This window comes from Mobula birostris, chromosome 3, assembly GCF_030028105.1.
Source record: "Mobula birostris isolate sMobBir1 chromosome 3, sMobBir1.hap1, whole genome shotgun sequence".
Taxonomy (NCBI): domain Eukaryota; kingdom Metazoa; phylum Chordata; class Chondrichthyes; order Myliobatiformes; family Myliobatidae; genus Mobula; species Mobula birostris.
The window spans coordinates 179,147,407-179,170,603 of NC_092372.1; the positions used below are offsets into that span (position 1 = coordinate 179,147,407).

Sequence of the window (23,197 nt, forward strand, 5' to 3'; positions counted from 1 at the left end):
CTTTTTTAGTTGCCTTCTTTTGGTATTTAAAAGCTTCCCAATCCCCTAACTTCCCACTAATTCTTGCTCTATTATATGTCTTTGGCTTTTATGTTGGCTTTGATGTCCTTTGTTAACCATATGCCATCTTTCCTTTAGGATACTTCTTCCTCTTTGGGATGTATATACCCTATGCTTTCCGAATAGCTTCCAGAAATTCCAGCTATTGCTGCTCTGCTGTTATTCCTGCCAGTGTTCTTTTCCAATTAATTCTAGCCAACTCCCCTCTCATGCCTCTAATTTCCTTTAACTCCACTGTAATACTGAGACATCTGTCTTTAGCTTCTCCTTCTCCTTCTTAAATTTCAGGGTGAATTCGATCATATTATAAGCACTTGCCACTAAGGGTTCTTTTACCTGAAGCTCTCTAATCAATTCCGGTTCATTGCACGACTCCCAATCAAGAATAGCTTATACCCTAGTGGACTCAACCACAAGCTGCTCTAAAAAGCCATCTCATAGGCATTCTAGAAATCCCCCCCCCCTTGGAATCCCACACCAACCTGATTTTCCCAATCTACCTGCATATTGAAATCGCCCATGACTATTGTAACATTGCCCTTTTGCTATGCATTTTCTATCTCCTGTTGTAACTTGTAGACCACATCATTAGTACTTTTTGGGGGTCTTTATATAACACCCATCAGGGTCTTTTTACCCTTGCAGTTCCTTCACTCTATCCACAACTATTCAACACCTTCTGATTGTATGTTGCCCCTTTCTAATGTTCTAATTTCATTTTTTAACATGCAGAGCCACATCACCCCTTCTGCCTTCCTGCCTATCCTTTCGACATTAAGGCTATTAAGCTCCCAGCTATAATCTTTTCAGCTATGATTCGGTGATGCATACAACATCAAACTTGCCCATCTGTAACTGTGCTACAAGTTTATCGAACTGATTCTGCATACTGTGTGCATTCAAATATAACACCTTTAGTCCTGTATTCATCCTTTTCGATTTTGTATGCATTTTACACTGCAATTCATCCTATTGACTGCAATTCTGCCCTATCATCAGCTTCTCCCTGCTAGGAGTCTCACTACACATTGCCTCTGTTTGTAAACCTCATCTTCCGCACTTGCACTCCAATTCCCATCTCCCTGCCAAATTAGTTTACATCCACTCGAACAACTTTAGCCAACCTGCCCACAAGGATATTAGAACCCCTCAGGTTCAGTTGTACCCTGTCCCTTTTGTACAGCTCATACTTTCCCCAAGAGGGATCCCAGTGATCCATAAATCTGAATCCCTGCACCCTGCAGCTGTTCCTCAACCACACATTCACCTGTCAAATCATCCTATTCTTACCTTCACTGGCATGTGGCACAGACAGCAATCAAGAGATTACTACGCAGGAGGTCTTATTTCTCAGCTTTCTACCTAGCTTCCTAAAATCTCTCTTCAGGACCTCCTCACCTTGTGTCTACGTACGTCACTGGTGCCAAGATGTACCTAGGCATCTAGCAGCCCACCCTCACTCTTGAGAATGCAATATACATGATCCAAGACATTCCTGACCCTGGCACCAGGGAGGCAGCATACCATCCAGGTGTCTCTGTTGCACCCACAAAACTTTGTCTCTATTCCTCTGACTAAGGAATCTCCTATCAACACTGCCGTCCCCTTCACCTCTCTGGTCTTCTGAACCACAGCACCAGACTCAGTGCCCCAGACCCAGTCACTGTGGCTCCCCCAGGTAGGTCGTCTCCCTCAACAGTACCTAAAATTGTATACTTATTATTGAGGGGATCGGCCACAGCTGTACTCTGCACTGGCTGTGCATTTCCCCTCCTTCTTCTGACAGTCACCCAGTTTTCTGTCTCCTGCAAGCAAGGGGCAACTGCTTCCCTGTAGCTCCTGTCTTTCACCTCCTCATTCTCCTGTATGACTGGCATTTTAACCTTTGTATAACTGCAGCCACAAAAACATATTTCATGACATATGTCAATGATAAAAAACCTGATTCTGATTCATTGCACACTTCCTTCAGTCTAAAAATCTACTATCTATGACTACTATTTGTATTCTGTCACTTAGACATTTTGTATTCATGAAACCACTATCCTTCAGTTCCAAGTACTTTAATTTTCACAACATGAAGACTGTGTGTACCTTCATCAAATGTCTTTTGAAAGTCTGTATGCACTACATCAAAATCATCCCTACATCAACCTTCTCTGTTGTTCCAAAGATTTCAATCAAGCTAGTTAAATATGGCTTGTCTTCGATAAGTAAATGCTGGCTTTCTTTTAATATACCATATTTTTTTCCAGGATCACTTAATTGGAACCCAATTTGATGTCATGAGAAGTTTCCTTATCATGAATGACTCTAAAAGTTTCCATATTCCTGATTCTAAACTGATGAAACTGTACTTCTAGTTTTCCTTTCTTTATTTTTGAACAGGTATAAAGAACTAAATGCCACAACTTTAAAGCAGGTGCAAGGGTCTTTTGGTGATAGGGCAAATTGAGAAGGCTTCTGAAGAACATTCAAATATAAAATTGAAATGCAAAAAATTACAGGTGCATGGAAGTTTTAAAGTGATTGGTAAAAACATGCTTGGGATAGAGGGCTTGAAACAATTGACAAAGTACACTTAATAACCATTACTAAATGGAAATGGATTTGCAAAGAAGTTTGGGAAATAGGGAAATAGGAAAACAACAGGGAAGAGAGACAAATTAGACCACAGAAAATCAAGCTGCTGGAGGAACTCAGTATCTGAGAAGGGAAATGGACAGTTGATGTTTCCTGTCAAAACCCTTGTCCTGGACTGTAAGGGAACTAGCCAGTATAAATCTCCAAGAGGACCACATCCTTGTCCTGGATTGCAAAAATATAGGGGAACTAGCCAGTATAAACCTCCAAGAGGACCACAACCTTGTCGTGGCTTAGAGGCTTGCATGTCATAAATGACCCAGAGAGCAATGTTAGCTGGAGACAGGGCTTTATGCTATGGCTTTTGGTAGGGTCAACCATGCCAAACAGGTCAAAGGGTAGAGGCCAGAATAAGAGTGGCCTACCAGTACTCCAATTTCGGGTTTTGTCCAGGGTTAACAATCCTGACTAGGGAAACAAAACAGTTACAGGAACAGCAATGAAGAATCCCTCTACATCTGAGTGTGATGGTATTCCTGCATTTCCACATGGGGCTTGTACAACGGACTATAGTGAAAATCCAGAAGTTACTGACACGATCAAGGAAGCTTTGAACACTGCTAGAGATGGAGGACCTTCATGCTGCCCTAAATCGCCATCAGTGTAATGGGCATTAATAAATAAGGAAGCCAGTACCAAGAGTAAGAGGAGAGACAAGGCAAGAGCTAGCAAGTGATAAGTAGATCAGGTGAAGAGGGGTTGATTGGCAGATAGTCGTGCAAGGGAAGGAAGACTAATTAGATAACTTTTAAAAAGCTGTTACAAATAACTTAGCTTGATTTTCCACTTCCTGTGAAGTCTTGTTCCATAATTTCATGAAGTGGCAGCTAGGTGATCAGTCAAGTTAAACACCAAGATGCTGTGAGTAGTTTTATTTTGTCAGCATGTCAAAGTTAACTTAATCCAGGTTCTAATGTCTGCCTTGTACTTGGATAATGTGTCAAAAGCCACAAGGTTGATACAGCAGTAAAGGCAAGCATCCTTGGCATGGCATACAAAATAGTGTGAGGGTTCACATCATAGTCCAACTGGATGTAGGTTTATACTGTATGTTTGAGTGTGATATCAGGAGGAAAAGATAAAAATTCCAACATGTAAAAGAAATGAACCAAAAAAGAAATCACTGGTCAAATTTTGCCACCGTGGTAAAATCGTAATACCTTTGTTGTAATCTCAAATCTGAAACTGGAAAACAATTTCCTGTTATGGATTGTTATATCCATGGACTTGGTAAATAAAACTAAAATTGAAATTAATTGGTAGTCTTGGCAGTGCCTTGCAAGTTCAATCTACTTTGTAGGTACCTGTATTTTCCATTCTGGAAATTCCTTCATGCTTGGTAAAACTAAACACAAATAGCGATTACAATACTTTGTATCTTGCTTTTGAAAATTGTTCAACTGAGGTCAATTGATTTCTAAGTATTGACATTTTACCTGTATGGAAGCAAGATCATTAGTCATGGCAACAAGCAACTGGAAAAATATTTTTTTCATTTCAAAGTCTTCATGGTTGGAGGAAATTTTCAGGCCATGAACCAAAGGATTATGAGTGTTTACTATAAGAAGAAGAAATACACATTAAAGAAAACATATTTATTTTGCATCTTATTGTTCCTCAGAATTCTCCTAAACTATTATTCAAAAATTGGTATGTAGACATCCAATTGCCAAAAGCAAGGCATACTTAACCAGGTGTGTGCTGAGTTTAACTTCTCCTTGGTGGTGTTGGATAAGGAAGGATTAATGGTCACAAGACCAAGTAAAAGATTAAACATTCTGTCAGCAGTGACTCACTTCTCACTCCATTAGGTGCTTCCACCACTGAAAGGCATAATTCAGGAGAATGATGTGACACTCCTATAGAATGCAGCAAGTGCACCATTCAAGACAAAAAAGGGCATTTTGACTGGTATCCATTCCAATGTCTCCACCAAATATGGAATAATATTGCAATGTGTACCATACACGTACATGGATCACTAGAGCTACTCTTTAAGGTTTTGCAATCAGAAAGCAACAAGATCCAAAGAAAACCATGATCTCCAACTTCCCCTCTAAGTAACACCATGCAGACATGTAAGTATAATTTTCAAGTGGTTCAAGTTATTCACCATGTATTCAAAGTAATTGTTGTTGGGCAACAAATATTGGCCTTGCTAATGATGGCCATGTTCCATAAATAAATAAAACAGTTTTAAAAAGTGAGGACAATTCATTTTCTTTGGTAAATTCAATAGCAATTTATTTTGGGATTTTTATAAAACGCAGGAAAACAAAAAAAATCAGCATATGTTAGGAAAAGGGAAGATAATTCTGAACAGAGGTTAAATAAAAAAGGATAATCAATTTAAAATTGTCTCTGAGAGCTGAAAATGGACTATATTTAATATTTCAATACTTAGTAATTTGAAAGCAAAATAAACCATTTAAACAGCAAATAAACCATTTAATTGGAAGGAGCTGCTGGCAGGGATGTCAGCAGGGCAGCAATGGCATGCGTTTCTGGGAAAATTGAGGAAAGTGCAGGACGTATGTATTCCAAAATTGAAGAAATATTCAAATGGTAACATAGTACAACTATGGCTGACAAGGGAAGTCGAAGCTATTGTAAAAGCAAAATAACGGGCATACAACAAAGCAAATATTAGTGGGAAGATAGAGGACTGGGAAGTTTTTAAAAACCTACAGAGACCAACTACAATAATCATTAGAAGGGAAAAAATGAAATATGAAAGCATGCTAGCAAATAATATTAAAGTGGATAGTAAAAGATTTTTCAAGTATGTTAAAAATAAAAAAGAAATGTGAGTGGACGTAGGACCACCAGAAAATGAGGCAGGAGAAATAATAATGGGGGACAAGAAGATAGCTGATCAACTAAATGAGTATTTTGCATCGGTCTTCACTGTGGAAGACACTAGCAATATACCTGATGTTGTAGTGTGTGAAGGAAGAGAAGTGGGTGCAGTTACTATTACAAGAGAGAAGGTGCTCAAAAAGCTGAAAAGACGTAAAAGTACATAAGTCACCCAGACCAGATGAACTGCAGCCTAGGGTTCTGAAAGAGGTAGCGTTAGAGATTGTGGTGGAATTAGAAATGATCTTTCAAAAATCATTGGACTCTTGCATGGTGCCAGAGGACTGGAAAATTACAAATGTTACTCCACTCTTTAAGAAAGGAGGAAGGCAGCAGGAAGGAAATTATAGACCAGTTAGCCTGACCTCACTGGTTGGGAAGATGTTGGAGTCAATTGTTAAGATGAGGTTTTTGAGTATTTGGTGACACAGGACAAGATAGAACAAAGTCAGCATGGTTTCCTTAAGGGAAAATCTTGCCTGGTGAACCTGTTGGAATTCTTTGAGGAGATTACACTAAGATAGATAAAAAGGAATGCAGTGGATGTTGTATATTTAGACTTTCAGAAGGTCTTTGACAAGGTGCCACACAAGAGGCTGCTTACTAATTTAACAGCCCATTGTATAACAGGAAGGTTGCTAACATGGTAAGAGCATTGGCTCATTGGTAGGAGGCTGCGAGTGGGAATAAAAGGATCCTTTTCTGGTTGGCTGCCAGTGACTAGTAGTGTTCCGCAGGGTTTGGTGTTGGGACCACTTCTTTTTATGCTGTATATAAATGATTTAGATGGTGGAATAGATGGCTTTGTTGCCAAGTTTGCAGCTGATGTGAAAATAGATGGAGGGGCAGGTAGTGTTGAGGAAACAGGTAGGCTGCAGAAGGACTTAGACAGATTAGGAGAATGGGCAAGGAAGTGGCAAATGAAATACAATGTTAGAAAATGCACTGTCATCATTTTGGTAGTAGAAATAAATGTGCAGACTATTTTCTTTTTTTTTCAATATTTTTATTAATTTCTTACATGAAAGAATACAGAGTACAGTAGGATATATAATATATGTTGATTACAATATATGAAAATCACAGATAAAGTGTAATTACCCCATATCCATATAAAATTAAATTTAAACATAATATTGAAAAGAGATAATTTTATTATACAAAAAATCTAAACCCACTACCAGAAAAAAGACAGCTGTTAGGTTAAAAAGGAAGAAATCCTTAACATATAGTAAAACATATTATTAGTCAACATCTGTGCTCAATAGCAAATCAAAGATTTTGAAAATAATTCAAAAAAGGTCCCCACAATGTTAAAAAATCTTGTCTAGGTTCAGAAATTGAACAGCGAACCTTCTCTAAATTTAAGCAAGACATAACATCATGTAACCAATGAGTATGAGTAGGCGGATTGGCATCCTTCCACTTAAGCAACAATACCCTCCTGGCTAGAAGAGAAATAAAGGTCAAAATATGCAGATCATGTGTCTCCAAAATAATATCATTTCCTCCAACAATACCAAATAAGGCAGTCAAAGGATTAGGTTTAAAATTTACTTTAAAAAGCACCAAAAAAGTTTGAAATACTTCCTTCCAATATTTTTCAAGACTCGGACAAGTCCAAAACATACGGATTAGTGAAATTTCTCCATTATTACATCTATCACAAAAGGGAGATATATCCGAATAAAAACGAGACAGCTTATCTTTAGACATATGGGCTCTATGAACCACTTTAAGTTGTAGAAGGGAATGACGGGCACTTAACAATGAGGTATTAACCAATTTAAAAATTTCATTCCAAGTGTCCTCAGAAATTGAAATCTGTAAATCTTGTTCCCCCAAATTTTTAATTTTATCTAAATATTTCTCATTCCCAACAACATACCATAAATATTAGATATAGATTTATTATGGAAGGGTTTCAAATTAAAAATTACATCAAGTAAATTTTGATCTGGACTTTTAGGAAATGTATGTACTTGAGAACACAAAAATTCTCAAATTTGTAAATACTGAAAAAAGTGAGTTCTCGGTAGGCTATACTTAACTGACAGTTGTTCAAATGAAGAGAGACTAAGGCTAATGAAGAGAGTAAGGCTAAACCTCCATTCTTTTTAGTTTTTTGAAGATGAACTTTATTTAATCGAGAAATTTTATTTTTCCTTATACTGTATAAGAAGATATAATAGAATCCAAAGAATCAAAAAAGGATTTACGAATAAAAACAGGTATGGCCTGAAATAAATATAAAAATTTAGGCAAAACATTCATTTTAATGGAATTGATTCAGCCAATCAACAATAAAGAGACAGGTGACCAATTTGAAAGTGCCTTCTTAACATAATTCAGAAGTGTAAAAAAAACTTCTTTAAAAAGGAATTTATAATTCCTAGTAATTGTTACGCCCAAATAAGTAAATTGATTTCTTACAATTTTAAAAGGAAGGTTAGTATTAACTAATATCAAATTATTCAAAGGAAAAAGTTCACTCTTATGAAAGTTACATTTATATCCTGAAAACTGACTAAAGCAGGAGAGTACAGAAAGTAGAGAAGGTAAAGAAGACTCCACATTAGAAATGTAGAGCAAAAGGTCATCAGCATAAAGCGAAACTTTGTGGGTAATACCCCTCCTTAAAATACCAGTGATATCATTAGATTCCTGGAAAGCAATAACTAAAGGTTCTAAGACCAAATCAAAAAGCAAACGACTCAAAGGACAACCCTGTCTAGCTCCACGATAAAGTTTAAATGGTTCTGTGTATTGACAGTTAGTAAGAACCTAAGCGGAGGGAGATAAGTAAAGTAATTTAATCCATTGAATAAAATTGGGCCCAAAGTTAAATTTTTCTAAAGTTTTAAATAAATAATTCCATTCAACCCGATCAAAGACTTTCTCAGCATCTAAGGATATCACACATTCCGAAATCTCTTTAGAAGGAGAATAAATAACATTCAATAAATGACAAACATTAAAGTGGGAGTATCAATTTTTGATAAATCCAGTCTGATCATCAGAGATAATAGATGGCAAAATATTTTCAATCCTACGAGCCAAAAGTTTAGATAAAATTTCAGTATCAACATTAAATAAGGAAATAGGTCTATAAGAAGAGCATTCAATTGGATCCTTATTCTTTTTAAGAATACGTGAAATAGAGGCTTCATAAAAAGATTGTGGCAACTTACCTAATTTAGAAGAGCTAGAAAGGACTGACTATAAACAAGGTATAAGCAAAGAGGAAAAAGCCTTATAAAACTCTCCAGAAAATCCATCACGACTCAGAGTCTTCCCCGAGTGCAAAGAGTGAACAACTTCGGCAATTTCCTTATAGGAAATAGGTTGATCCAACAATTTTCTAATATCATCAGAAAGTGTAGGAATGTTTAATCGATCTAAAAATTATTCATTAGAGTATTATCTTTAGGAGGATCAGAACTATAAAGGTTAGAGTAGAATTCTCTAAAAGCTTCCTTTATTTCTAAATGATCAGATGTTTTATCACTATTAGCTTTACAAATTTCTTTAATTTGATGTTTAACTATAAAGGTCTTTAATTGGTTAGCTAATAGTTTACCCATTTTATCTCCATGAACATAAAACTGACTTTTATCTTTTAGAAGTTGCATTTCAATTGGATAAGTTAACAGTAGATCATACTTAGTTTTAATTTCAACACGTCTTTTATATAAAACAGGATCTGGAGCCAAAGCATATTTTTGGTCTAATTGTTTCAACTGATTGGCTAATTCAATTCTCTCCTTATTAGATTTTTTCTTAACACTTCTGGTAAAAGAAATAATTTGACCTCTAATATAAGCCTTAAAAGCATCCCATAAAATAAGACTAGAAGTCTCTTCCAGCATATCCTCTTGAAAAAAAAAAGAATAATTTGTCTCTCCAAAAATTTTTTTAAATCTTTATCTGATAACAAAGTTGGATTAAAACACCAGTATCTGTTTATCTGGGAGATACCCAGAAGATTTAAAGATAAAATCACAGGAGCACGGTCTGAAACAGCAATTTCTTTATATTCACAGAATCGAATTAATGGAATCAATTGGCTATCAACAAAAAAAGTAATCAATCCTGGAATACATATGATGAACATAAGAAAAAAGTGAGTACTCTTTATCTGTTGGATGCAAAAAAACGCCAAACATCAACAATATCACATTTCATTAGAAAAGATTGGATAAAGGAGGCAGATCTACTACAAGTCAATCGTTTAGAAGTAGAACGATCTAAAGCAGGATCCAAACAACAGTTGAAGTTTCCTCCTAAAACTAAAGAATATAAACTTAAATCTGGTAAAAGCAAAAAAAAAGTTCAAAAAAGCCTGGATCATCTATATTCGGGGCATACAAATTAACAAAAACCATTAATTTATTATCTAATTTCCCTGAGACTATAACAAAACACCCATTGGTATCAGACACTACATTATGTTGAACGAAAGAAACAGAATTGTCTATAAGAATTGAAACTCCTCTTGCCTTAGCCTGAAAGGAGGAATGGAAAGGGAAACCCGTCCAATGGCTGAAAGGACATTTCTTGTAAAAAAAAAAAATTGAGACATTCAATCTCTTAACATAACTAAATATCTTATTACGTTTCACAGGATGGTTTAATCCTTTTACATTAAAATCAAGTAAATTAAAAATATGGTCCATTTTAAATATTGCTTAAAGGAGATGTTTGAATGAAAACCGCTGGAATATATATTAAATCCAAACAAGGAGCTTTAAGAAAAAGTAGCCAAGCAACAAATGAAGCTAAGAGAGCCAAACAGCTGATAGAAAAAAAGAAAACCACCCCCACTCCCCGCCCAAAGAGAGAAAATTGACCAAAGGGCAGTCGACAGCTAAACCTACCATTTCCTCCCAAAACAATCTACTGGCTGAGCTCCAAAAAAAAATTTTCAAAGCAAAACTGCATTCCAACAAGACACAACAAAAAAAAGAACAAAATTAAACATATTTTTAAAAACTTCATATAAATTATAGTATAAAAATATTAGAAAGAAATATGAAAGTTCAAAACATATTAACTTAGAAAGTATTAACTCAAAAAGAAAGTAATGAACAGTTAGATTGCTGATTCTAAAAAAAGGATCCATCAGGGAAACGCAACATAAGTTTGTGTAAACAGTTATTGAACAGTTAAACTTCTGAAATTGATTTGGCACTCAAGAAATCCTGCACTTCTTGCGGCAAACGAAACCATCTCTGAGAGCCATTTTTCAAAATGATTCTAAGACGAGCGGGGTAATGAAGAGAGGGTTTGAAACCTTTATTATACAGCTCAGACATGACATTTTTAAACGAAGCGTTCATTCAACATCTCGGGTGAAAAATCTCACACAATTCTGAACTTCTGGTCTTCATACTCAATCATACCTTTCCGACGAGATTCACGAATTAGAAGTTCCTTTGTTTGAAAGTCGTGAAGACAAATTATCACTGAATGGGGTCATACTCCTGGAGGAGGTCTTGGTACAGGCAATCTGTGAGCTCAGTCTATATTAGGTGGAGATTTTAAAATTTTCAGAAATAAATTAGCCAAAAGGTCTGCAAAAAATTCCGAAGGCTGCTTAAAACCCCAGAATACGTAGATTATTTCTTCTGTTTCTATTTTCTAAGTCGATCATCTTCTGTCTTAATGCTTCATGAACATTTAACTGTTTATCACAGGTCTGTTCCAGGTCGTCAATCTTCGCGTCAAACATCGTCAAAGTGTCTTCGTTCTCTTCTATCTGTTTACCGTGTTCACTTAAAGATTTTTGAATAGAATCCAATTTTTCATCCAACCATTTAAATTCAGCGCTGAGTTGCTGGAACTCCTCCGAAAGTTCATTTTTATGCTTCCGAAGTGTCACCATAATAGATTCCAAAGTTACAGGAGGGTCCTCTTCATTTTTAGTAGCTTTCGCATGACTCATCATAAAGCAATATTGTGTTTAAAAGTAACTTTTCAAAACAAGTTGGAAGCAGTAAATTAAAAAGAGTAGGAGCACCTATAAAAGTGCTGCTACTCCAACAACAGCCAGAAGTATCTGTCGGACTATTTTCTAAACGGGGAGAAAATCCAAAAATCTGAGATGCAAAGGGACTTGGGAGTCCTTGTGCAGAACACCCTAAAGGTTAACTTGTAGGTCAAGTCACTGGTGAAGAAGGCAAATGCTATGATAGCATTCATTTTAAGAAGTCTAGAATACAAGAGCAAGGATGTGATGCTGAGGCTTTATAAAGTACTGGTAAGGCTTCACCTTGAGTATTGTGAACAGTTTTGGGCCCCTTCATCTTAGAAAAGATGTGCTGGCATTGGAGAGGGTCCAGAGGAGGTTCACAAGGACGATTCCAGAAATGAAGGGGTTATCATACGAGGAACGTTTAATGGCTCTGGGTCTGTACTCGCTGGAATTCAGACGGATGAGGGGGGAGCTCATTGAAAACTTTTGAATGTTGAAAGCCCTAGGCAGAGTAGATGTGGAAAGGATGTTTTCCATGGTGGGAGAGTCTAGGACAAGAGGGCACAGCCTCAGGATAAAGGGCCATCCTTTCGAAACAAAGAGGCAGAGACATTTCTTTTGCCAAAGGGTGATGAATTTGACGAATCTGTTGCCACATGCAGCTGTGGAGGCCAGGTTATTGGGTGTATTTAAGGCAGAGATTGATAGGTCCTTGATTGGACGTGGCATCAAAGGTTATGGGGAGAAAGCCGGGAACTGGGGTTAAGGAGGAGAAAATAAAGGATCAGCCACAATTGAACGGCAGAGCTGACTCGATGGGTCAGATAGCCTAATTTTGCTCCTATGTCTTATGATCTTATGGTCTAACTGCCTAAATAACTTGGAGACTTTCCCAATGAAGTACTTTTTACGACACAGCACATTCTTTGAGGATTTCTAAGCTCCTCACCAAAATGGTTCACTTTGAAATGCTCCCCTATCAAAGTAAAGCTAAAGCTGATGTACTTCTAGAATTTTATTTGATTTATTTATTAGCCTTGACTTATTAATCTACATTTTTTCAGAAACTGTTTTGCTTAACAAGTGGTCCATGAAAATTTCCAATATCTGTTTGGAGTTCCGGAAAGGTTTGAGGCAACTGGCTTTCTAGATTTATCCCTGATAAGGTGGTTGTAGCAATCTGTAACACTTACTTACTTTAATGAACATACTTCATGTCTTGCTTCCCAATGGAACTTTCTTGAAACACTGAGCAGTCATAATGATGTCACAGCTTCTTAAATATATTTTAGTTAAATGACCTCACCTATTTCAAGTAGCATTGTTAGGCATGCTTCTAGAATTGAGAAGTTGAGGAATCATTGGGTGTTATAGGTATAAAACATATTTCCACTTGAAATAACAAATTAACAAATTAAATCATTGAAATATTTCATAAAGCGTTTATGGAATTTGGGATGATTTTTTTTTAATTTACATTTTTGAAATTTATGAAGAGCAGTGGATTAACCATCAGTCAATGGAAATTGCATTATCGTCAGATAATTTTTATTAATAGAGAAGTCTTACCTTCAGGGAATACAGCAAATACAATTAGTTGCTTAGTAAAGCCAGTTTCCTGTCATGTAAACACAGTAGAATAAAAAAATGTTAAGAAGATTCAATCAAACCATTTATCGATATTATTTCAACCCTATGAAAAGTTTATTACAATCAGCAAAATAAAGTTGTTTTATCAATTACTGTATCACAGAAAAAAACACACAAAAACAAATTACAACATGTACTTTAAGTATATTAAGGAAATGTCTGAGATGCAAAAAACTGCAGATGCTGGGATAGAAACTGAAATGAATTTGCTGGAAGAGCCCAGTGAGTCAATAAGTGTCTGTGGAGACAAACAGCTTGAGCTGAACTACTGCATCAGGACTTGGAAGAGTCTATTCATAGCAGGGATTGGTTGGATCAGTGTTCTAAACCGTGCTGTGGCGGGGACACAACAGCAAATGGCGACTATGTCTTTGCCTCCATAGATACTACTTGACCCACTGAGATCCTCCAGCACACTGTTTTCAGAAAATATTTGATTGCTCTACTTCACAAAAAAAAACACTTAAATGTTATGAATCTATGGTTGCATTTGCTAATAAAACTTACAATCATTGGAATCAAGGGATTCTCTACTAGAATTGTAGCTATTACTAGCAAGTCATTACGCAGCTGGCGGTCAGAATGACGATATCCATTTATCATTTTGTTCAGAAAGGCTTCTTTTAATGCACTAAATGTGAAAAATGAAATAAATTAATGTTGGAAGATCAAAAAGACAGCAAATGTTGAAAATCTGAAATAAAAAACAGACACTGTTGGAAACACTCGAAGTCAGGCTGGAAAAAAGCCCCTGACATGAAAAGTTATCCCTGTTTCTATTTCCACAGATGCTGCCTGACCTGCTGAGTGTTTCCAGCACTTTTTCTACACTACCATGAGAGCAAGCATTCTGCTAACCCTGGCATTGCCAGCAATTGCCCTCATATCCCACTGTTCTTTCCAGATTTGTGGTAGGTGGTAAGTTCCAACCACAATGTTATCACCCAGTGCAATGTAGGAGTCAGCAAACTTGTATTGATAACCAGTGAGACTAACATGCAGACCCACCAGCTGTCAAGGTTGTCATTGAGTTTGAATGACTGTGTAATAACTATGATATTCAAAAAAACATATTTAGAAATACTAGTATAATTAAAAATCACGATTTTCTTAATTAAAAGCCCCATAAAACAATTCCATAAATTTAGAAACAAATAAATATATCTTAAAACATAATCTAGTGCACACTCAACAAGGAGATTTCCTAGCCTGAAAGTGGCATAGTCAGCAGAAATATGTACTGTTCCAGTGAACTCCAAAACGCATCACCTGTGCAGCACAAGACAGTTTGTGGAAGATTTTACTGTTAGCTTAAGCCCATATCAACAATGGAGCCCATATCAGCATGGTACAGAGAAACTTAATTAAATATGTAAGAAGTGTTGATGCCTCCTGGAAGATTTTCTACAATATTAATAAAATTGTAAAAGTGATCTATAGTAAGTATAGGGCACAGTTTTATGGGGCTTGGAAGTAGGTACAGAGGAGATGTCAGAGGTAAGTTTTTTACGCAGAGAGTGGTGAGTGCATGGATTGGGCTGACGGCAATGGTGGTGGAGGTGGATACGATAGGGTCTTTTAAGAAACTCCTGGATAAGCACATGGAGCTTAGAAAAATTGAGGGTAATGGGTAACCTAGGTAAATTCTAAAGTAAGTACATGTTAGCACAGCATTGTGGGCCGAAGGGCTGGTATTGTGCTTTTTCTATGGTTAGGTTTTCTATGTTTTCTATAACATTCCTGGTCTTACTGCATGGTGCATGTACAAGGATTAGTATAGACAGATACTTGATGGTCAACATGGGTGTGGAGGTTTGAAGGGCCTATTTCTGTGCCGTGTGGCTATGATCCTGCTGTATAGTCTTTAAGTCAAAGAATAATGCTGCACTTTAGTAACCATTATTATTTTAATATATATTGATTTTAATTTACTTTACTGTAACCTGCTAAATGTTCCTATAATATAAAAATGATAGAATTTATTACCTTGAACTTTTATATCGTGTGGCTTTCAAATTTGCAAACGTTTTCTGTAGTCTCTATTGATGTTGAAGTTATGCTTGATTTCATGTAACTACTAAAGGCATCCCAAATACATGGAAATAATGCAGTTTTCAAATAAACATTATTTCAGTCATTGCTATGAACTAGTATTTAAATTTCTATTTAAATTTCTGGTAAACACTCACTGGATACACTCAAAATCTCTCAGCTGATTAACAAGTTCTGTTCTCGAAGCCTTTTCGAGCAACGTCCACAAGATATCAGATGACAGAAACAGAAGTTGTCCAGATGGATCGGGATCATTCATACAACGGCAGATTTTGTTTGCTGCTTGTGCATTTAACATCAGATTACAGTTCATCACTGGAATCGGAAAGAGAAGTTAAATGATATTGTAAATAAAATATAACAATGGATACTCACAATATGTCATGCTCTTATTCCTTTAAAACCAATATCTGTATCATCCACCTTTTGCCAAAACAGATATAAATAACAAGGTTGTTATTTTCATGAAACACCCGATTCTGAAATTATACATTGTCCAAGATGAAAAATTTAATTTTGAACATTGTAAAATGATATTATTTCATGTATGTAAACCTAGAAAAACCTAAAGCACAATGCAGGCCCTTTGGCCCACAAAGTTATGCTGAACATGTCCCTCCCTTAGAAATTACCTAGGGTTACCCATAGTCCTCTATTTTTCTAAGCTCCATGTACCTATCCAAAAGTCTCTTAAAAGCCCCTAACATATCTGCCTCCACCACCGTTGCCGGCAGCCCATTCCACGCACTCACCACTCTCCACGTAAAAAACTTACCCCTGATATCTCCTCTGAACCTACTCCCAAGCACCTTAAACCTGTACCCTCTTGTGGCAGCCATTTCAGCCTTGGGGAAAAAGCCTCTAACTATCCACATGATCAATGCCTCTCATCATCTTATACACCTCTATCAGGTCACCTCTTATCCTCCACTCACAACACGCTGGAGGAACTCAGCAGGTAGAGCAGCATCCGTGGAAAAGATTGGTCGATGTTTCGGGATGGAACCCTTCATCATCCTCCGTCACTCCAAGGAGAAAAGGCCGAGTTCACTCAACCTGTCTTCATAAGGCATGCTCCCCAATCCAGGCAACATCATTGTAAATCTCCTCTGCACCCTTTCTATGGTTTCTATATCCTTCCTGTAGTGAGGTGACCAGAACTGAGCGCAGTACTCCAAGTGGGGTCTGACCAGGGTCCTATATAGCTGCAGCATTACCTCTTGGCTCCTAAGTTCAATTCCCCAGTTGATGAAGGCCAATACACCATTTGCCTTCTTAACCATAGAGTCAACCTGCGCAGCTGCTTTGAGCGTCCTATGGACTCACACCCCAAGATCCCGCTGATCCTTCACACTGCCAAGAACCTTACCATTAATACTATATTCTGCCATCATATTTGACCTACCAAAATGAACCACTTCATTTCAACTTATCTGGGTTGAACTCCATCTGCCACTTCTCAGCCCAGTTTTGCATCCTATCAATGTCCCGCTGCAAACTCTGACAGCCCTCCACACTATCCACAACACCCCCAACCTTTGTGTCATCAGCAAACTTACTAACCCGTCCCTCCACTTCCTCATCTAAGTCACTTACAAAAATCACGAAGAGTAAGGGTCCCAGAACAGAACCCTGATGTATGTACATTGATATAGGTTTTCCCCATTACGTTGATCAAGTTGTGATAATATGTCAGATACAAGAAATGAGACTAGTTTCTATATGGCTATATTTTATATTGTATCTGATATTTAATTCTGCCGTAAGTATTTTCCTACAATGAATAGATCTACAGGTCTTATACAGGTATAATCACAGTTCAAGAAATTTGGGAAAGGAACAAAGATTAAATATTGTAAAATGAATTGCATGTTAAAGAACACATAGCTGATACATCAAAGAAGATTTACAGAATATATATGATATATACCAGTATCCTGCTTAGCATCCATTGCAAGTAGTTTTATTATAGTACTCTTGGTGTTGTGAAAGACAAATTTTTACTAAAAGATGCTAGAAGAAAAGAAGATTCAACAAAACTCTCCGGCTTAGTTTGCTTGCCAAATAAATGCAGACAACTTGTCAATTGAAGACATACTGTTCATGTTCACTTGGGGAATGAAAGCCCAGAGAGAATTATTATTATCATCATAAAAATATAAAAACATTTTTTCTCAGCTCAAGCTGGTAAAACCTGAGGCATGGGCATAGCCAAGCCACCTTATTTCTCAATTGCTAGGAACTTCTGCGCTATTCCAGTGATGTTAGAATTGTGGCTTTCTAAAGATTTACATAGATATTACTGTGTCGCCCTAATTCCTTAATGATATTGTGTAGTGCCTTTGTGATGATACCAGTTGCAGAAATTACTATTGAGATAACGTATACACTGTTCATGTTCAAAAGCTATTTAATTTCCTCTTTTTTTTCTGGTGTTTTTCACTTACTGATTTCTGTAACTTGTGTGTGTTTGGAATGGCTGTATCTATTAAGTAAGTTGCTTGTTTATCCTGTATTATTATATCCAGATGGTTATTATGGATTGTCCTATCTGTAATAATAGATCAGTTGTAATATAATTTGTGGGATTTTGATTCTAAAACTGGATCTGTCTTGTATTTATAGTAAGGTCTGATATATTTTATGTTTGTATTTTAAAGCAAGATTTTGATGAATGATGTTGGCCACTTGATAACTGCTACAGGATCCTATTATGTGTTGCATTGTTTCTGGTTTTTCTTGGCATTTTCTACATTTATCATCTTTAATTTGTTGGTCTTTTATTATGCACTTTTCATCATTTTTTGTGCTAATCACCTAGTCCTGAATTGCTACAAAGAACCCTTCTGTTTCTCGGAAGAGGTGCCCAACTCTGAGCCAGGCGCTTGACGCTTCCTTTTCGACATGCGCAGGTGGTGGGGATGTCTTCCATGGAGGGTCATTGTTCTTCCATTGGTTGACTTTTTCTTCAGTACTGATAATTCCTTCTTATTGTTATTATTATTGAGATACAGCACAGAATAGGCCTTTCCAGCCCTTCAAGCCATGCCTCCCAGCAAGCCCCAATTTAACCCTAGCCTAATCATGGGACAATTTGCAAAGATCAATTAACCTACTAACTGGTACATCTTTTGAATGTTGGAGAATCTTGATCAACCAATGGTATCAAATACAGTATATAATGACAACACACACAAAATGATGGAGGAGCTCAGCAGGTCAGGCAGCATCTATAGAGGAGAATAAACAGACGATGTTTCAGGCCGAGACTCTCCTTCAGGACCAGAACCAAGTAAGTATAGTAACTCCCTTCAATACCTACTAAATTAGCATTTTTCGTCCTGTAAATGCATCTTGGTTGTTAGGTGAAAACAATTTTAATAGTTTAGTAAATACCTACCAGATGAGGAAGAAAGACATTGCAAGGTCTTGATTATCGTTAACTTCACTTCCATTTGGTTTCCAACTAGAGTGAGACCCATGACCAAAGTTTCTACCACTCCACTTTCTTCAATCATTTGCATATTGTAGGTCTTACTAGTTGGAAGGAATCCTTGAAAAATATAACGTACCAAAGATCTTTTTATAAAAAATATTTATGCATCCAATTAAGATTGTGCAGAGCAAGGACATTATAAATGGGGAAGATAATAACTAAGTACACCAGGACTAAGATACTTGAACAAATGTGTTACCTTCAATTTCCTTTCTGGGTGACTCTGTGCAAAACAAATTCATGATGGAATTGCAGATTTGCAGTCGGATCTCCCTATTAGGTATCCTTAGTAGATATCCTATCAGAAAGATAGTGAGAACCACTGTTAAGGAATTAATCTATACTTTAATTCTAAATTATTCTCTGACCTCAAAGGACTGTACTTAATTTCCATTGGTGGCTGCTTTGATGGATATACTTTGGTTATACAGTTGGGACACATCAGGACTAGTACATTTTGGCCCAATTAACCAAAGTTACATAGAAATAGTTTAAAAAATGTTTAAAAAGTATTAAAAAAGACAAACTATCATTTAACTGAGTAACAAATTATGTTTTTAAATGAAATACAGAACAAATTAAAACACTACCAATATTAAACAGTACTATAAAATAATATTAGTTCCTAATAGCTATCGAAGTGTGCAACCGTGCTTTTTGATAACGAACAAAATCAGTGCAGACACCTAGTGCAAATAATGGAGTCCCTTCATACAATGCTTTTGACAACTGCATCCTCTAAATATTCATTTTCATTGTAACATTCAAGAAAAATGTTACGATATCAATACCTTCAAATTCTTCATAGTTGTTACCTTATTGATGTAGTGAAATTGTTTAATTTTCCTCCTGGCTGTTTCTGGCATCTCCAAGCCTGAATGCTTGAAACCACAGTGAGCAGAACCGTTATGAATTGCCTTACAGCTTATTTCATGCCATCTATCAGTGACAAAAATTCACTGCTTTTTGAACACAAAAACATGCAACAGACGCTATTTAAAAACTGCTTGCACTAAGCACGCGTGTGGTGTCAAACAGCCACACAAGTGCACATGAGTGATGCTAGTTAGAAAATGTGTGGCAAGTCTCCTGTCCCAATTAAGCAGCATAGTGTCTGAAATAAATGAAGGGAATCTCATCTATTTTGTTTTCGATTAGGATTTGTTCTTTCAGAGTTGACCCAAATAAGTGGATGCCTGATTAACCAGTGACCCAATTAATCAAAATCCACTGTACTTAGTTTCCATACTTATTAAATATTAAGAAAGATTCAAATTTAAAATGAACATGAACCAAAGAATAATATGTACATGGAGACTAAATGGATCAAAAGTCTTCACCTCTCCAAAACTGCTACTTTTACCAAGCTCAGGTACTAACCATGGCAGAGATCAGCAATCCCTTGTGGCTACGGGGGTCAGGGGGTATGGAGGGAAGGCTGGGTCGGGGTTCTGAGTTGGATGATCAGCCATGATCGTAATAAATGGCGGTGCAGGCTCGAAGGGCCGAATGGCCTACTCCTGCACCTATTTTCTATGTTTCTATGTTTCTATAATAGCAAATTAGCAAATGTCAACTATATCCACTAAAGTGGCCATGTATTCTCATGCTACTTTAATCCCAATAGATGAAACACAAACAGTTAGCATGCTGGTACTGTGAGTAATTAAGAAGGCTAATAGAATGTTGGCCGTTACTGCAAAAGATATTGAGTATACAAGTAGGGAAATTATAATGCAACTTCAGAGTCAGCTGGTGAGGTATAACCTGGAATACTGCATGCAGTTTAGAAACATAGAAACATAGAAAATAGGTGCAGGAGTAGGCCATTCGGCCCTTCGAGCCTGCACCACCATTTATTATGATCATGGCTGATCATCCAACTCAGAACCCTGCACCAGCCTTCCCTCCATACCCCCTGATCCCCGTAACCACGAGGGCCATATCTAACTCCCTCTTAAATATAGCCAATGAACTGGCCTCAACTGTTTCCTGTGGCAGAGAATTCCACAGATTCACCACTCTCTGTGTGAAGAAGTTTTTCCTAATCTCAGTCCTAAAAGGCTTCCCCCTTATCCTCAAACTATGACCCCTCATTCTGGACTTCCCCAACATCGGGAACAATCTTCCTGCATCTAGCCTGTCCAATCCCTTTAGGATTTTATACGTTTCAATCAGATCCCCCCTCAATCTTCTAAATTCCAACGAGTACAAGCCCAGTTCATCCAGTCTTTCTTCATATGAAAGTCCTGCCATCCCAGGAATCAATCTGGTGAACCTTCTTTGTACTCCCTCTATGGCAAGGATGTCTTTCCTCAAATTAGGGGACCAAAACTGCACACAATACTCCAGGTGTGGTCTCACCAAGGCCTTGTACAACTGCAGTAGTACCTCTCTGCTCCTGTACTCGAATCCTCTCGCTATAAATGCCAGCATACCATTCGCCTTTTTCACCGCCTACTGTACCTGCATGCCCACTTTCAATGACTGGTGTATAATGACACCCAGGTCTCGTTGCACCTCCCCTTTTCCTAATCGGCCACCATTCAGATAATAATCTGTTTTCCTATTTTTGCCACCAAAGTGGATAACTTCACATTTATCCACATTAAATTGCATCTGCCATGAATTTGCCCACTCACCCAACCTATCCAAGTCACCCTGCATCCTCTTAGCATCCTCCTCACAGCAACACTGCCGCCCAGCTTCGTGTCATCCGCAAACTTGGAGATGCTGCATTTAATTCCCTCATCCAAGTCATTAATATATTTTGTAAACAACTGGGGTCCCAGCACTGAGCCTTGCGGTACCCCACTAGTCACTGCCTGCCATTCTGAAAAGGTCCCGTTTATTCCCACTCTTTGCTTCCTGTCTGCTAACCAATTCTCTATCCACATCAATACCTTACCCCCAATACCGTGTGCTTTAAGTTTGCACACTAATCTCCTGTGTGGGACCTTGTCAAAAGCCTTTTGAAAATCCAAATATACCACATCCACTGGTTCTCCCCTATCCACCCTACTAGTTACATCCTCAAAAAATTCTATGAGGTTCGTCAGACATGATTTTCCTTTCACAAATCCATGCTGACTTTGTCCGATCATTTCACCGCTTTCCAAATGTGCTGTTATCACATCTTTGATAACTGACTCCAGCAGTTTCCCCACCACCAACATTAGGCTAACCGGTCTATAATTCCCCGGTTTCTCTCTCCCTCCTTTTTTAAAAAGTGGTGTTACATTAGCCACCCTCCAATCCTCAGGAACTAGTCCAGAATCTAATGAGTTTTGAAAAATTATCACTAATGCATCCACTATTTCTTGGGCTACTTCCTTAAGCACTCTGGGATGCAGACCATCTGGCCCTGGGGATTTATCTGCCTTTAATCCCTTCAATTTACCTAACACCACTTCCCTACTAACATGTATTTCACTCAGTTCCTCCATCTCACTGGACCCTCTGTCCCCTACTATTTCTGGAAGATTATTTATGTCCTCCTTAGTGAAGACAGAACCAAAGTAATTATTCAATTGGTCTGCCATGTCCTTGCTCCCCATAATCAATTCACCTGTTTCTGTCTGTAGGGGACCTACATTTGTCTCCAAATGTAGACTACGTTTAGTCTCCATATTGCAGAATAAATACATTTATACTGGGAACAGTGGTAAATAGGTTGATTCCTGGGATGAAGTGCTTGACAAAGCAATTTAGGGATTATACCGATTTAAGTTAGTATAATAAGAGATGATCTTATTGAGACATATAGGTTTTGGAGATTGATAGGATAGATACTGAAGGGAAATTTTCCTGAGTGGGAGTTTCACGAAAGAGGGAGCATAGTTTCATTCATAAGGTCATCTATTTAAGTCAGAGATGAGGAAGAATTTCTTTGAGAATTGTGTCTTTGTACTGCTCTACTCCACAGTGAATTGAATATGTCCAGGAAAAGTCTGACTGGTATTTGAACAATGGAGATAAAGGGTATAGGAAGGAGTTCAGACATGGTGCTGAACTGGATCAATCATAACTCATTGAATGGCAGAGTTGGCTCTAGGGGCAGATTGAATTGAGGGGGATAATAAATCAGCCATGATAGAATAACAGAACAGATTCAGCGGGCTGAACAACCTAAGTCTGCTCCTATGTCTTACAGTCTTATGGACTGTTCTTTCGGCCAGTTCTTATGTTTTACTGTTTTCAAAAGTTTCTCTTCATCCACTTTTAAAGCAGTACTTTAAGACACATTTCAGTGTAAAGATGACCTTTCAGCAAAAAGTGTAAAACTGACCATCATCTGGGAGAACAGAGAAATTAAATACTAAGTAAAAGTCAAATAATTACAGCAGTATGCAAAATTTATTCCATTCTGCAAGTAGTGCATCAAATTGTATAGAAGATGGAAACAATGTGAGTGAGATTGGAGAAGTTGATGGGATTAAATGAAGAAAAGTGGCAGGAATGGA

The 23,197-nt window shown here is 37.3% G+C and overlaps 1 protein-coding gene across 4 annotated transcripts in view; it reads right to left on the bottom strand.

Annotated features, from left to right (window-relative positions):
* Positions 1-23,197, bottom strand: part of LOC140195457 (cilia- and flagella-associated protein 69-like) — a 174,505-nt gene that overhangs the window by 91,413 nt on the left and 59,895 nt on the right. For 3 of the 4 annotated variants that reach the window (XM_072253774.1, XM_072253773.1, XM_072253776.1), the window contains exons 6-11: positions 18,934-19,032; positions 18,639-18,791; positions 15,376-15,553; positions 13,694-13,817; positions 13,106-13,154; positions 4,140-4,261 (exon numbers count right to left, since the gene is read on the bottom strand). In XM_072253774.1, coding sequence (XP_072109875.1) covers positions 4,140-4,261; positions 13,106-13,154; positions 13,694-13,817; positions 15,376-15,553; positions 18,639-18,791; positions 18,934-19,032 — 725 coding nt within the window. The remainder of the gene's footprint in view (positions 1-4,139; positions 4,262-13,105; positions 13,155-13,693; positions 13,818-15,375; positions 15,554-18,638; positions 18,792-18,933; positions 19,033-23,197) is intronic. The other variant, XM_072253775.1, reaches the window with a different exon arrangement.